At 37.5% G+C, this 15,588-nt stretch overlaps 1 protein-coding gene across 22 annotated transcripts in view; it reads right to left on the reverse strand.

Moving 5' to 3' along the window:
* Positions 1-15,588, reverse strand: part of LOC102232640 (voltage-dependent N-type calcium channel subunit alpha-1B-like) — a 76,557-nt gene that overhangs the window by 16,151 nt on the left and 44,818 nt on the right. For 7 of the 22 annotated variants that reach the window (XM_023341705.1, XM_023341697.1, XM_023341701.1 and 4 more), the window contains 15 exons: positions 13,579-13,602; positions 12,322-12,418; positions 11,359-11,519; positions 11,123-11,260; positions 10,354-10,555; positions 8,979-9,143; positions 8,771-8,881; positions 8,608-8,691; positions 8,017-8,022; positions 5,908-6,024; positions 5,687-5,752; positions 5,466-5,557; positions 3,937-4,087; positions 3,124-3,251; positions 1,922-2,018 (listed from right to left, as the gene is read on the reverse strand). In XM_023341705.1, coding sequence (XP_023197473.1) covers positions 1,922-2,018; positions 3,124-3,251; positions 3,937-4,087; positions 5,466-5,557; positions 5,687-5,752; positions 5,908-6,024; positions 8,017-8,022; positions 8,608-8,691; positions 8,771-8,881; positions 8,979-9,143; positions 10,354-10,555; positions 11,123-11,260; positions 11,359-11,519; positions 12,322-12,418; positions 13,579-13,602 — 1,639 coding nt within the window. Of the gene's footprint in view, positions 1-1,921; positions 2,019-2,825; positions 2,923-3,123; positions 3,252-3,936; positions 4,088-5,465; positions 5,558-5,686; positions 5,753-5,907; positions 6,025-8,016; positions 8,023-8,607; positions 8,692-8,770; positions 8,882-8,978; positions 9,144-10,353; positions 10,556-11,122; positions 11,261-11,358; positions 11,520-12,321; positions 12,419-13,578; positions 13,603-15,588 lie in introns of all 22 variants that reach the window. The other 15 variants (XM_023341711.1, XM_023341713.1, XM_023341703.1 and 12 more) reach the window with 8 other exon arrangements.

Genomic DNA, 15,588 nt, shown 5'->3' on the forward strand with positions numbered 1-15,588 from the left:
GGAGGAAGCACTCACCCAGCAATACAGGAAAAAAACAGGACTATATCCTATATCCCTAACTGTGAAAACTCAAGAAAAAATATGCCTCACATTAAAAGCTGGATTTATTATTCCCTGAGAATATTCTTGTAAATAAAGACCACTAAGATAACCCTGCCTTAGCGTATGTATATTGGGTTCAAATCCAGATTACACCATCGCAACAAACCATGTGAAGGAAAACCATTTGATCAGCAATATGATGACGTCGCCATCCTCCTTTACTGAGAAATTACTGTTTTTAGAGCCATAATGGGAGGTGTTGGGTGTTCAACAGCCAGCCTCTTTCCTGCTGGTCAGGTAGCACACATCTTCCAGAGTCCAAAGGACCTTAGAGCACCAGCTCACCAAATCAATATTTCTAGACATTTTACATCATATCTCAGCAACAGTACAATACGCAGAATGAGACACTTCTAGATCATCAGTCTTTGTTTGGGAAAATATCAAAACTATACACTATGCGACCAAACTCCCTGGCATGTAGAGACATGACATTATTTGGTTTAACTCTTGTAAACAGCTGTTAAAAAGGATCCAGAACTACTTGAATATGTTGAACTAAATACGTTGCAATTTTCCTATTACCTAAAAAATAGCTGTTGTGATATGACAAACTCACAATTACTTCAAAAATGTACATCTTTTGTTATATTTTTCACCCATAGAGGTCGCCATTTTTTCACATATAGGTTGATGACGCACAACGGTCCATTTTGTACTGGAACCTACAGAGTAAACACAGGAAGGCTAACTTTACCTGAGTAGTTGTTTATCATATTGAGTTTGACTGGTGTAATTTTAGATAATGCCACACTCTGTCACTATCGGCTGTAATTTAAAAAAATAAAATAAAAATTGAGGCGAATCTGGATAATTTCCCACATGAAAGAAAGAAGAGAGCAGTGTGAGAGCCGGAGCGGAAAACAACAAAGTACTTAATCTGTACCCTGGACATTTCTCCAGAACACTTTGAGTCATTTAAACCAGCAGAACTGACAAAGGCTCTAACATATGAGGGGTTTTGTCCTAAACGGCCCCTCATACTAACAGGTGATATTACCTTAACCAGCTAAAAATAAATGCTGTGCTGAGACAGGCAGAGCTGGACGCTCTTTGAGATGCTAACAGGAGCTACTTATACTGCCTGCGGTACTGACGTCACCCATGGAGGTCCGGTGTCGCTGATACCGTCACACCGGACTCTAAACAGCACAGCTGTTGCTGAACTGGATACAGCTCTACACAGATGCTGGGAGAAACGTCAAAGACAAACAGCGCTAACGGAGCTATACTAGAAATACCTACTGTAAATAAAGATGCATTCAGGTTCTGATACAGTCTGTGTATGCTAACTTGGGGTTCCTTCGACTAAATGTAATATCCATATAGAAACCTTATTTAAGTTAGCAGTGTATTATCATTAGAAAGAAATAAAAAACAAAAGGAGCAATAAAATGGAAGGGAATGAGTAGAAAGACAGAACCACAAAGAGTGTAAAAGAGCCCAGACAAACAGCATATCTGCACACACACACACATACACACGCAGCTTATACTGAACATACACATGTGGACACACACAAACAAAACCTACAGTAGTCCATCTAAATACAATATTCACCTAATGGAGCAAATTTTTACCATAAACATTACAAATAACTGGAATTCGCTTAGTTAAACCACTACTGAACAACATCAGCTCACACAGGCAGCTAGCTGAACAAAATAGTAAAGACAGGGAACATAAGACTGGAGCTTACACCAAAAAGGTATTAGCACAGTAGCAAAACAAAGAACAAGCAAGGAGCACTGCAGAGCACGTCACTGGGAGAAACGCTGCTTTTGCACAGGGAAGAACGTGGAAAGAGAGTAGGGTCTACCTTGTAGGCGACTCTTGGTGGACATTTCTTTCCCAAACCTAAGGGTGGGGGCATGTGTAGCAGCATCTGATACATATCGGAGTACTTGATACGGCCACTTCACAGGGTTGGGGAAAAAAAATAACAGAATGCAAACAGAGAAGGATCGGGAAGAAAAATCAACAGGAGAACAATGGAGAGGAGAAACAGAAATCTGTTGTCAATAGATTTCCTTAAGTGAGATGTAGGGTGGATGCCATCCTTGGCCACTGTGTTGGGGCACAGGGATGCATCACTGTAGAACTCAGGGTTCCTGAGAGGAAACATGGAATGGCAAAGAGTGAGTCTGGTCAGAGAAGGAACAGGGAGGAGAGAAGAGGGATGAATGGGTCAACCCAACACGCAGGATGCTGATGGGTTGGAAGAGAAATGACAGCATTGTAATGAGAATGTCTGCTCTGGCATGCTTGCAGACATTCCACTGGTACTTCAATCAGGGTGCATGGAGACAAAGGTTTCAGTGCCAGCGTGACTTGTTCTGTTTCTAATGTTCTTTTCATCATGGATATGGTTTCCTAAAACACCTCAATAAAGCTTCTTCAAAAGGTCTCTGATTTGAAAAGAGTTGATTGATTTCACCAATGAAGACTTTCAGGATTTACCTATCTGGCATGGTTAAAAATAAAACAATTCTAATACATAAAGGTTTACAGACAAGAAAGCTGGCAGGCGGCTTGTTGAGACAATGCCACAACTATGAAAGCTTTGTTTCCTCTTCGGCATCATCAACCAAAGCCAGACAGTTTGAAGAGGTGAGTGCTAGTGTAAAGGTGATTTCATTGGTGCACAGCCATTCAATTAAAAGTCTCTTGGCATAGAGGTACACAAAGCACCCTAGTGATGAAAATGTCCGGTATTTGCAAACCTTGTATGCTACCCTATTAGGGCAGTTCTTCCCTAAGCCAAGGGGGGGTGAGATAATGCGCAACAAATTGTACATATCCATATAGGAAATCCGTCCGCTGCGGAAAAGAACAAGCACATACATAACGTTCAGGATACCTTCAGTGGGCTCATTGCATACAATGAGGAACGAGGACTGAGAATGGAGCTTCAATAGACCCCAATGCCACCAATAGAGATGAGAAATGAGATTAGGGTGATTTTCTCCACTTATACTGTGAAAACTATGTGCTGCATATCAGAAGAAGTCAATAACATACCAAGCAGCTGGGTCATACTCGGCCCAAACTCGAATGAATTCATCAAGATGATGCGGCCCCAGGATGGAGGAGTCTCTGGTGAGGTACTCAAAGTTATCCATTATGACAGCCACAAAGAGATTCAGCATCTGGAACACACACAGCACTGCTCAAAACACTTCTGGTTGCAGTAATTTCAAAACTACTGCCATGAATGTTTATTAGAAGCAAATTCTTGTTAGACTTTAAGGACTTAAATCCTCACAGCAACAAATTTTGTGGTTGGAGTATTTAGTATTGAGTAGGTCACTAATGTCACATCTTGTAATAGAACTTCACCAGAATGTGTACTATCATAAAGGAAATCACTTTGATATATGCTAAAGATCACAGAAATGTACAGAATATATAGATTTGAAATGTTAATTGGTTAGTAGGAGGAAGAGGAAGATGAAGAGGAGGAGTCAAACAGGATCAGAGTAGATGGACATTTTCAATCTAGAGCAAAGACTTCAAACTCTGAAAACTACCTGTAAAGCTTATTCAAGATACATGGTTACGCTTATGACATATATTTATTTGCATTTAATTTAAATTACTTTAAATTATTTTATGCTCTTAAATAATATGCTATTTGTTGCAAAACTGAACAAGGTCAGTTTTTCATCTTTTAACTCCCTTAGACTCTAAATATTAAATAACACAAATCTGAAAAATAAATCTAAAGTAATAAACACTAAAATAAAACAAAAGACAAAAATAAAACTACCAATAGTATCATCTGTAGAAGTTCAAATGAACTGTTTGATAAAGTGATGACAGTTAGATGCTGACCAGGAAGGAGCAGAGGAAGATGAAGGAGACAAAGTAGAAGTAGGCAAAATCACTGCCACAGTCTTTCCCACTGGTCCCTGAGAGCTCATCACAGGGTCGATGACTCAGACACGACAACATGATCTCATGCCAGGCTTCTCCAGTTGCACTTCTGATGTTCAGAAAAAGAAAAGATGGGGAGACAAAGATTAACCAACATCATAACATTCACCTCTGAGTTGTCTGATTGCTTCCTGGAAGAACAGTTCAGTTGACAAATTATGTTTCTTTTTTTCATTATAATTTTATTTTCTCTGTAATGGTACATTTTATTTCAACTAAGTGTCAAAACAAGAAATGCATATTCCAAAGACTAAAGAAAAATTAATGCTGGACTTTTTTTCTATCTCAAAGGATAATTATTCTAATGTTATATTGCACTGAGATGACTTGCTAAAACATATGAACTCATACTTTTCAATTACTCTGCCCAGTCAATCACATTAAATTGATTATTAAATTGGCATTAAATTGGCCTAAGATAATAAAGTAAAAAACATCACAGCAATAACCCAATAATATTGTTACTTCATTTCATACCATGTTTGGCAGCATTGTAAATGCATGAAGTGACTCCGACAGCAAGACGATTTGAGCTACCTGATCAATTCAGCAGTGTTTATTTGACCACTTGTGTGTAATGTAATCATGGACCACATACAGAGCATTAAGCTTCCATCCCTAGACAGTCAGGTGATCATTAAACAAAAAAATGAGTCAGTAATGTCATTATAAAGGTTATTCCATAATGCACATAGAACTCTGTGCATTCCATACTCTCCAATAAACATGCACAATACAACAAGAGGGAGTTTAAAAAAGAGACACACTGATGTGAAAGCACTTAAGGTTTGAGGATTTATAACTACTTGAATGCAAGTCCCTTTCAAATAATTCAAATAAATACTAATTCAAATAAAGCTTGTTGTGTTCAGCATAAGGAGACCTTCACAACAAAGTAGGTTCTGGCTTTCTATTTGTTCCTGTTGAGAACGCATAATAGAGAAATATTCACATGTGGATGAGTTTCTGTGTTAATCTTTGAAAAAAGGAGGCTGACCTCAAAATAATCAACAAGATCAACCTAGTTTCATTGAATAATCATAATTGTTGTTTTGAACTTTCTATAAATCCCATATTTGTCCATAATCTTGTAAAATTCCTCAACTTTATTCAACAACTTTCTGTTTCTTCTCATTAACCATTTAACAATAGTTAAGTTTATGATATCTCCATGAAATCTGCTAACTATTAATTTAGGCCTAAATTACTTTTTATAGTATTACAAACTATGTACAGTCTAAAAGTGTGAAACTAGCATTGGTGAAGCCAGCAACGACAGTGACATGAACCCTTAATGATCAGAGCAGTGATCTAGAGAAAGTTATGATCAGCCCACAATTTTAACATTTGTGTTTCATCCATTTGTCTAAAAGACAAGATATTGTTCATAGATCTGTAAGAAGATAACTGATAAGGCTGCTTTCTACCTGAACAGCAGCATAAGAGCCTGGAGAAAAGTGCGGAAATTGTTATGATGGTTGATAGCTGTGTCTTCATTCAGCTCAATGTTCCCAAACACCTGCAGCAGAGACACTCAAGAATGTATTAACAATACCATGCTTGAAAAAGCCAGACGTCAACAATTCACTCAGAATAACTTCAAGAAAATAATTATCTTCATCGATCGCTGCAAAGCAGCTACACGAACCTGCATCCCAATGATGGCATAAATGAAGAACAGCATGGCAATAAGCAGGCACACATATGGCAGGGCCTAAAGACAGAACACACAGTTATTCATGTCCCCTCTGAATTATCCCATCTTGATTTGCCTTAGCAAGAAGTTGTTTATGACTTTGTGACATCAGGAAGTAGTTTGCAAGGTACAATGTGGACAAAGTCTGACCATCTTATGCTATGTGGAAGCACCTTGAAAGACTGGACAAAGGTCCAGAGCAGGATGCGGATGGTGTAGCCCTGCCTCAGCAACTTGATGAGTCGAGCTGCTCTGAAGAGCCTCAGGAAGCTCAAATTCAATAGTCTGTCCTGTAATACACAAAAGCACATCCAATGTATTTAATTTTATAAACACTCCGAGCAAAACTGGTCAAAACAGATAAAACTAAAATTTTATTGTGTGATTCCTAACTCAATTCAATGGATTATTTTTTTAGTATGCCCATTCTGCATTCTTAATTTCCAGTCACAATCAGATATTTCTGCTGTCCTTCAGCTTGTACTCTGAGAGGAGAAAAATCCTACTGTCTTCAGAGTCAATCAGTTCAATAGTTCAGGCATTATGACTTCATCTGTCATCCTCTGTAAGGATCAGCATTATAATAATGCATGTGGCTAGAATCCCTGGAGTGACAACAAACTAAACGTCACATCAGAAACATTGTGTCGATGTGCTCTCAATTAGCGGGGCAGAGCGTTTCATTGTAAGAAAAACAAACATTTTCAGTCTGACTAACACAGTGACTATCAACAAAAATCTCCAAAATCAAGAGAAAGGATGTCGAACTTGGGTTAAGAAGTCTATTTTAGTCCAAAGTTAATTTCTCTTTTTATCTTTCTGTTGTCAACTCTACTAATTTTTACCAGAGATAAAAGTGCCTCCTATGGATAAGAAACAGTGTGAGGAGTGAGGAGAGCTGGTGAGAATTCTGCACGTCCAAATCTCTGACAGACCAGGATGAGCTGGAGACATGTCTGATCACCTCCAGTTTCCTGCAGTTTTCACCTAAAATCCTTTCTTTATTTAAAAAAAGGCCATGCTAAATTAACTTACAATAAAAATGTTGAGAGAAATCGAGTCTTGTGAAAGACATTTTGAACGTTTTCAGTGGCAGATTATGTTTGATGTAAAATGCTGTTTTTGTTCAAGATAGCTCTGTTTTTGTGTTTATGAGGCTTCAGATGATGAGTTAGACATTATTTTGAATTTCAGAGTGGTTTAACAAAAGTGTTTACTGTGTCTACAGTTATGATTGTATCCTTCATTCGCATACATCATTGGAATTTCAGAAATCATAGCTCCCCAATAATGTATAATGTATATATGAACATAGAAAGAGTGCAAATTAAAAAATGCGTAACGCAGAGTGTTCTCATGTCCCAATCGCAGGACACAGTACATAAGAAAGCAAACGGGATATTAAGAAAGTAGCAGTTTCCCTGCTGGGCTTCGATGCAGGACCTGGTCTGTGTCTGTCTGACTGTCAGAAAATAAACTTTAATGAAACATTTATCAGTGAGGAAAACAGGATTCGAGGGATCAGCAGCTATGAAGTTGTGTGCTCAAAATATTTTTCTGGAACTTCATCTGTATGACTGATCCAATTTCTGTCGTAGAGTGGACAGGGAGTTTTGTGAAAGCCTGTTGGTGTGTTGGCCAGAGTCATAATGAGACTTAGAAAAAATTCTTCAGTCTACACAACTTATTGCAACATTATTGCTGACTCTTGTCAAGTTTCTTCTTTTTGACAAAGGGGACTTCTTCCCTCTGCTGTTAACCTGAACCTGTTCTTGAAGGGTAACTAGAGGACTTGATGCAGACCGCTGGTATATCAGCTAAACAACATACTACTACTTGTTAATTAGCCTTTTCTATTTAACTAACACTGACTATATAAAATAATGTACTTTAATCTCAATCTGTATTATTTTGGACTGTTCTGAAACTAATTAGGTTGTGGATTGTACATGAGTTCAGATGATAGTTGTGAATTGGTGCCTTACATATGAACTGATTGAATTAAAACCAAGTTGGGTGACATGGCTTGTGATACTATGTCTACAAGTCTAATCATAACACGCAAAACACAAAAGCGAACTCCAGTATGATGTGTGTCTAAATAAACGTGATGATCTGAAAGACACAAGCCACACTCGAGATGGGCATGAAAGACCAGCTGCTACCTTTGGTCTAGTAGAAGTCAACATTAAACTATAGTATTAAATTGCTGGAGAGAAAAGAACTCATGTGTCTACCAAAATACTATGCTGGCAAAGAGTCAGCATCATGAAGTCACTCACCGTAGTCTGGACATGTTCGAGATCACGTCATGGCAACATCAGTGACAACAAGCAACATCAAACGTTGGAAGAAGTGGTGGCGGTGGGCAGAGATTGGTGGACAAACCAAACGACAGCAAAATAAAAAGAGAAAGAAAAAAGAGATACAGATAGATAGAGAGAGAGACAGACAGAGAGACAATAAGATGCAGCAGACAGGAGTTGTCAGATCATACAATCACAACAGATACTACTCAACAAATACACGTGTTAATCATCAGTATACTAACATAAAGAGTTTGGTGAGTCAGAGGAACAGTTTGGAATGAGTAACTCCACTGCTGAAAGCAGGACAGATAGAGCTCAACCAAAGACTAAATAGCTCATATATTTTATAGTAAGTTTCTATGCATCCCTCCTACCATCACACAAACACCCCTTTCCTCTTCTGCATTACCAGTCAGGTTCTCTTTGGTCACAGAACTGTCTTTGTAGAGAGCTTCATGTACAGGTCTGGTACATTTCACTGGCCGGTGTTGTAAAGTTATTCTCTGAATACAGTGTTGTAATATTGACATGTGGTACTGAGAATGTGAAGAGTTGTGCTCTTACTTTGATTTCAGTCACCAGGATGTCTGTGATGCTCCCCAAAACTGTCACAAAGTCAAATACATTCCAGGCATCTTTTAAGTAGTTCTGAGGAACAAAAGGTGGAAATTATAAGACTCAAATTAGTTCCCAATAATCTGAGAGCCAACCTTTAATAGATACACACCAGGGGACCAAAGGCGATGATCTTGAGAATGCACTCCAGAGAGAAAAGAGTGGTGAACACTATGTTGAGGTACTTCAGCATCGCTTCATACAAATCTGGAGCTTCATGAAACTGGGAAAGCAGGACAAAGGGAGCAGCATAAATACTTTTCTCCATGAACTTATTCCAGACTGACATAGCTCGACATTGAAAAAAATATGCACCTTACCTTCATCATGAGTACCACAGTGTTGAGAGCAATCATGATCATAATTGAGTACTCAAATGGAGCTGAAACGACAAACTTCCACATCCTGTACTGGAAGGATTGTGTGTCCTCTGGCATGTAGCGTGTCAAAGGTTTCGCATTTATGGCAAAGTCAATACAAGCCCTCTGCAAAGCACAAAAACACTCTTTATATTGATCTTTCCATAGGTTTGTTCAAACTCACAGAGCATGAACAACAACAGTAAACATTCATCCCTGATTGAACTGATTTGAACTGCTAAGGTATAGAACTGGCCAATATAGACAAAGGCCAGTTCTATGTAAAAGTATTTACCTCCTTACATACTGTATTTCTTCTGTTTTTGCCCCTTTGTCAACTGAAATGTTTTAGATAACCTTTTATTAACAGACAAAGATAAGAGGAAAAATGTTTTCAATAATAATTTATTGAAACCAATACTGTTGTTGGAGAACATCACCCTTTATGAAAAAGTAATTCAAATTCAATTCAAATTCAATTCAAATTTATCCGTCCATTATCATACGACCTAATCCCTACTGGGATTGAGAGGGGTGCTAGTGTCCAGAGGTCAACAGGCGAGAGGCGGGGTCACTCTGGACAGGTCGCCAGTCCATCACAGGGCATATTCAAATTCAGAAATACTTTAATAATCCCAAATGGACATTAAATGTTGATGTAAGTCATATTATCTAAGAAGGGCTTTGACTGAATTCAATCTGTTGTTGTATAACAGACTCATGAAGAGGACGCTCAGGGTTTCTCCCTAAACAAATCAACAAATCCTTTGTGCAACTTGTGATGAATGGCAATGAGTTTTGTACATCACTGTAAAAATATTAGAGTGATCAGTATAATGTCATGCAACAGTATATCAATTTGATTTCCAGACTTTGACTGGGCCACTCCAAAACCATCCTTCAGAGGTGGGCTTGCTGGTGAGCCTGAAATATTAACCTTGGACTGTGTGTGATCATTGTCATTGTGTTTTTAGTCAGCTGAGGTTTTAGACTTGGATTACCTGCCCCCTTAAGGCAAACTGAATCAGAACGAGACTTTACTGCTGTTGTTAGAACCTTCAGCAAGATGTGCTTTTTCAAATTACCTTTAAAAGAACATTTAGTTGTATTGTAGTAAATTGGGTTTAAATAAATCTATAAATTGTGCTTGAATTGGGTTGTGTTTACTTCTTCTTTTTTTTTTTACCTGAATTTGACTTATTTATGTTTTTAAACTTTATTTGCAAAGTTTCAGACACATTCCTCCTTCTGCACTCCAGAACATCTCTTATATACAAATGTGTACATTGGTGAAACTAACTTTGACATGATTATATAAGAGAAACTCACAACATACCTCATTCTTTTCCAAACTGCATTCAGACAAGGCCTTGTCTCCCTGTTCTTGGAAGGTGATAATTATCAGAGCAACAAAGATGTTGACAAAGAAAAATGGAAAGACCACAAAGTAGACCACATAGAAGATGGACATCTCTATGCGGTAGCCAGGGCTGGGACCTAGATCTTCGAAGGTAGCATCAACAGAGTGTTTCAGAACACTATGAAAAGAAAGAATGGTAGGACACAGTAATACACCTCCTGACAGTGGCTGCCATGTAAAAAAGAGAATATTATAAACTTTTCTGTTAACATAAGGCAAGTGATGTCAAGCATCTTAGAGGAAATTGAACACTTTGGACACTTTTCATAATTTTTTCTAATTTTGCATCAAGATGATATTTCACTAACTAAAATGACAGGTTTCAGATGTTGGTTTTTTAGTTGAGGATGCTTAATTGCACTTTTAAGATGTTCAGGATTATTGTGAAATTTTTTTAAAATCAGTTTGACATTTTTGAGATTATGTCTTTTGCCAATATTTGACTATATTCTTCTGGCTTTGTGATAGCATCAGTTACCAAGAGAGCGATTTATGTTATTTGTAGTTATTATCATTCAAACAAAATATGTCTAAAGCCTAAAAAGGTTCCGGTTAGAGTAGGTAAAATTGAATGTCTTGCATTTCATTTTGCATTAAATGCAAAATGTAAAAATTTGTTTTTACTTCTGAACACGTTATATTGGAGGTCGGTATAACTTAAAGAAGACAAATTAGTTGCACTTACGTTGGCCAGCCCTCCCCAGTTGAGACTGTGAAGAGAGTTAGGAAGGCCCAGAGTACATTGTCATAATGGAATTCATATTTTTTCCACTCTCTTGGCATTGCTGCCACTGTTTCTTTGTCATAGTCAAGAAATTGTCCTCTGGAGGATAGAAAGTGGTGACACACGTTAGGCAAACACACACCAAATGTAAAGGATCTGGCATAAGATACGAGAATGTTTAGGTGTTTCAGACTGACTTGCAATCTTTCTCCAGGGCTTTGGACTCATCAGTGCAATAGAAGAATTTTCCCTTGAAGAGCTGAACCGCAATAACAGCAAAAATGAACATGAAGAGGATGTAAACAATGAGGATGTTCAGCACGTTCTTCAAAGAGTTGACCACACAGTCAAAAACGGCCTGGGGACAAAGAAAACACACGTTTAAAGTCTGCATAATCCTGAAAGTCTACTTACAGTACAGCTGAAAGCAAACAGTGTCCTTGTGGCTGTTAATGACCTCATGAAATAGGAATACAAGCAGGTTTACAGTTAAACCAGATATTTAAAGACACTACATTAATACATGCAACCATTTTTACTACTGTCTAAAATGAAACCAGACTAAAGCCAACAATGATTACCAAAATATTTTTATTTGCAGTGTCAAGAGGCCAGCTTGAGAGCTCTAACCACTGAAACTTGTCAGCAGGCAGACAGATGATGATTTCTGCATATAAACTATAGTTTTTAAATGACCATTCAACAAATGATGGATAGATTGAACAGCGGTCGTGCTAGACTTTGTTGTTGTCTGTCATCTTGACTGAGAGCGTCTTAAAAGAGTCCATCATATTACATTTTTACCTGTCAATTTTTAAATGATATTGACATAGGCTATTCAGCTGCATTTCATTTTTATGCGGTTTAGTTAATATTCAACTAACTGAAGCAAATCCATATCACATCACATAAAGCAGATGAACGCATCAAACTTTTTCTCCACAGTGACAGTAACCGTGTGTATATACCGTATATACATACATACATAATTTTTTTTTTTTCTGCAGTTCGTTATTCATGGGTTTGAACATGAAACCATGAAAACCTTTTTAAGGAGGGAACATTTTGGTCTAAAATGCTGAATTTCATTCGCACATATTTGTTACACAAGCTGACATATTTCTGCAGGCACAGGTAATGAAACAGAAACACTTTAGAACCTTGAGTTTTGGCAGACGCTTGATGGTCTTGAGAGGCCTAAGAACCCTGAGAACCCTCAGTGACTTGATGGTGCTGATGTCTTTGCCTTTAGTCCCCCTGTGGACAGCAGACTCTGTTATACACTTATCACAAACAAATTAGATGCAGTTAATCAAATTATTTAATGTTTTTTTTAAAAATTCTTCTTAAAAAGACACTATACAAAAATAACAATCAGCTCTGAAGCATATGAAATTAAAAAAGAGCTTAGAGATTTGAAATGTGGAGGAGTGTGAAATGTTTTCAGATCAACTATGCAAGGGAAGCAGATGGTAAAAACGTTTTAGCATACAATGCAAGACACTTTGTAAACACACAATACACTAAACATTAGGAGCTTTTTATATGGTCTGAAATTTACAGTTATGACGTTTCTGAACTAACATCTCTTGTAGTAGTGATTTTTTAATATGTGGATTGATCACATAATAAATACTTTTTATGAATTTCAAAAACAAACTGAATGCAAAACATTAGGTTTAAGAGCATGAAAAATGTGACAGATTGTGTGTTTTTATCATGGTGAGAATCAGTAACATTTCAGAATAAGTTCCTGTTTCATCACGACAAGCAATGAAAATATGAACAATATCTCAGCTCAACATTTGTCTTACTTCACTTGGTACCACTTTAACCAATTCTGCACAGCAACAGATCAAATGACATGACTGTTGCAATAAAGTTCAGATTCTCAGAATGCAAAACTAATAGTTGTCCTGCTGATTGATTGTCTCTCCTGAGCTGCAGCTCCTCCAGAGGTACCATGGGTTTCGTGGCTGTTTCTCAAATTAATGCTGTTCCTGCCTGCCTGTCAGATTAGGTGAATTTGTATTCAATTCCATTTTTAATAATGGATTGAACAATACTCTGTGGGATGTTGTATCAACCTTCCAAACCTCTCAGGTCAGATCATAGCTAAAACACTTCAACAAACTTCGATTTACAACCAAAACTCCAAAAAGCATAGGCAGGATTCCTATTTCTTCTTCTCAAATGAAGCTCTCACATTGTATTGCTTTTGTGGTTTAACAAAATAACTTCTGTAACGACTTTGGTCAGCAGAGGCCTGTTTCAATCCAAAGCTCTGTTTCCCAGCAAAACAAGCTTTACATTGAGTTCATGGAGCTGATCTGAGCAATAGTATGATCAGGGGGAGCAGGGTTAGGGAGGGGGTGGAGTCAGAATGAAGGGTGGGCTGGCATAGGGGGGTTCCCCACCTGGTCACAGCTTGCTGCGATCTACTTGGGGGAAAACAGTAGTAAAACAAGGTACAGCACATTTATGGATGCTTTACACACACAAAATAAAGCACACATTTGAATCAAACAACAACACTACATATGGTCTATTTTCTACAGAAAAGCAAAACATTTTATACTTTGGTTTTTAACAGACCAGACTGCTAGTTGAGTACATCCAACTAATGTGATAAAAAATTACAAGATCCAAATAAAAGCATAATGCTTAGAAGCAGCTTATTACCAAAAATACTAATCAGAAGTTTTTTATAACAAGCAATTACTCTACTCATTCAGTGTTTTGTAAATACATACATCTATGAATGCTTTTACACTAAACAAAAAGTTAACTAACAGCAGAAAAAATGACTTCTCCAAGGCTCTAAATAAGAGTAATTAAATGTATAAAATATCACAAACATCAGTAAGTTGTTAATGAAAAGCACCTAAAGTCAGAGACAGCTCTTCAGCCGGTTGCATGCACTAAAAAGAAGAAGTGTGTGTGCTGCACCGTTGGCTGCAGCAGGCATGAGTCACACTTTTTCATTTACATCTTTGCAGTTTTTAGAGGAGAAGAACTGCATGACATTTCCTGACAACATGCATTGTCAAGGAATGACAGCCCTCAGTCAAACGGTATTTGTCGGCATGGAGGTGACCAGAAAGCAAGAGGCTGTGTGATTTAATGTTGGCTTCTCTTTATGCTGTGTTTTATGTAGGCTTTTAAATTACTCCGCTGGAAATTTTATTTCAGGTCCATGTGCTTTTATGTCTTATGGAAATGTATTTCCCTTCTTAGAGATTCCTTCTGCTTTTGCCTTTTTGCCATTTCCAGATTTTTCAGATCATAAAACTCATGTTCAAAGCAGACAATAATAACCTAAGTAAACACAAAATCAATTTTTTTAAATAACGGCTTTACTATGTAAATGGGGAAGTAGTTGTTGCATGTTTTTTAGTACATGCAACAAATCCACTTGACACACTGTGAAAAAGTAATTGCCTCCCTGAGCCTAACAAGAACTGCCATCATGCATTTGTGACAACTGTGAATGAGTGTTACATGGAGGAATTATGACACTCTTCTGAGCAGACGTTTTTTAATTAAGCAGTTTGTTTCAAGAACAAACTGCTTGTTTAGTACCATACCAATACATTTTAATCAGCTTAAATTGAGACTTTGAGTAGACCGTTCTAAAATCTCATTTGTGGAGTCATTCAGAGGTGAATGTGTTGCGTTCTGGACCATTACCAGCTCTGAAATCCAAATGTGCCAAGGGGCAAGATCACAAACTGATGGCTGGACATTGTCCTTCAGGATTTTCTTCTAGATAGCAGGATCTAGAATTCCAACAATCTGAAGGCCGTCACACCATGTTTGACTGTCAGAACATACGTTTTCTGAAAATCTGGCTCAAATTCAGCCTAGACACCTTCAAAAATGTTCTGCAGAACGCTTCTCTGAAATCTTTGAAGTCATCAAGATGTTTTTTGGCAAATAGCAATTTGTCTAGTTTTCTGGGATCTTCAAGTCTACTTCAGTTTTATTTAGGTGATTTCTTGATTCTAGTCTGAGGCAGTAGTCAGGCCTGGGTGAAATGTGTGAAAATCACCAAAAGAATGCGGTTAATCCCAGTTTTTTCATAATTGAACAAGTGTTATTGGATTTTCACATAGGGTCTCCTAGGTTACGACAGCTTTTGTCCTTTGATAAATGAAGCCAACATTTGAAAACTACATTTTATATTCATTGAGACTATCTTTGACATTAAAGTGTGCTTGATGATCTGAAACATTTTTAAAAAACCTCATATGTAAGGGCTTGAAATATGTTTTCATGGAACTGTAATATCAGTGCAGTGAGGTCAAATTAGATAAGAAAATAATTGCTATGTACTTACAAAAGATCTGTGAGAATGTAAAAGTCTATTGACATTATTACGGACACACTGAAAATGAACTTATGTTTTCATTGAAGTGGAGCTGCAG

The sequence above is a fragment of the Xiphophorus maculatus genome, chromosome 11 (genome assembly GCF_002775205.1).
Source record: "Xiphophorus maculatus strain JP 163 A chromosome 11, X_maculatus-5.0-male, whole genome shotgun sequence".
Taxonomy (NCBI): Eukaryota; Metazoa; Chordata; class Actinopteri; order Cyprinodontiformes; family Poeciliidae; genus Xiphophorus; species Xiphophorus maculatus.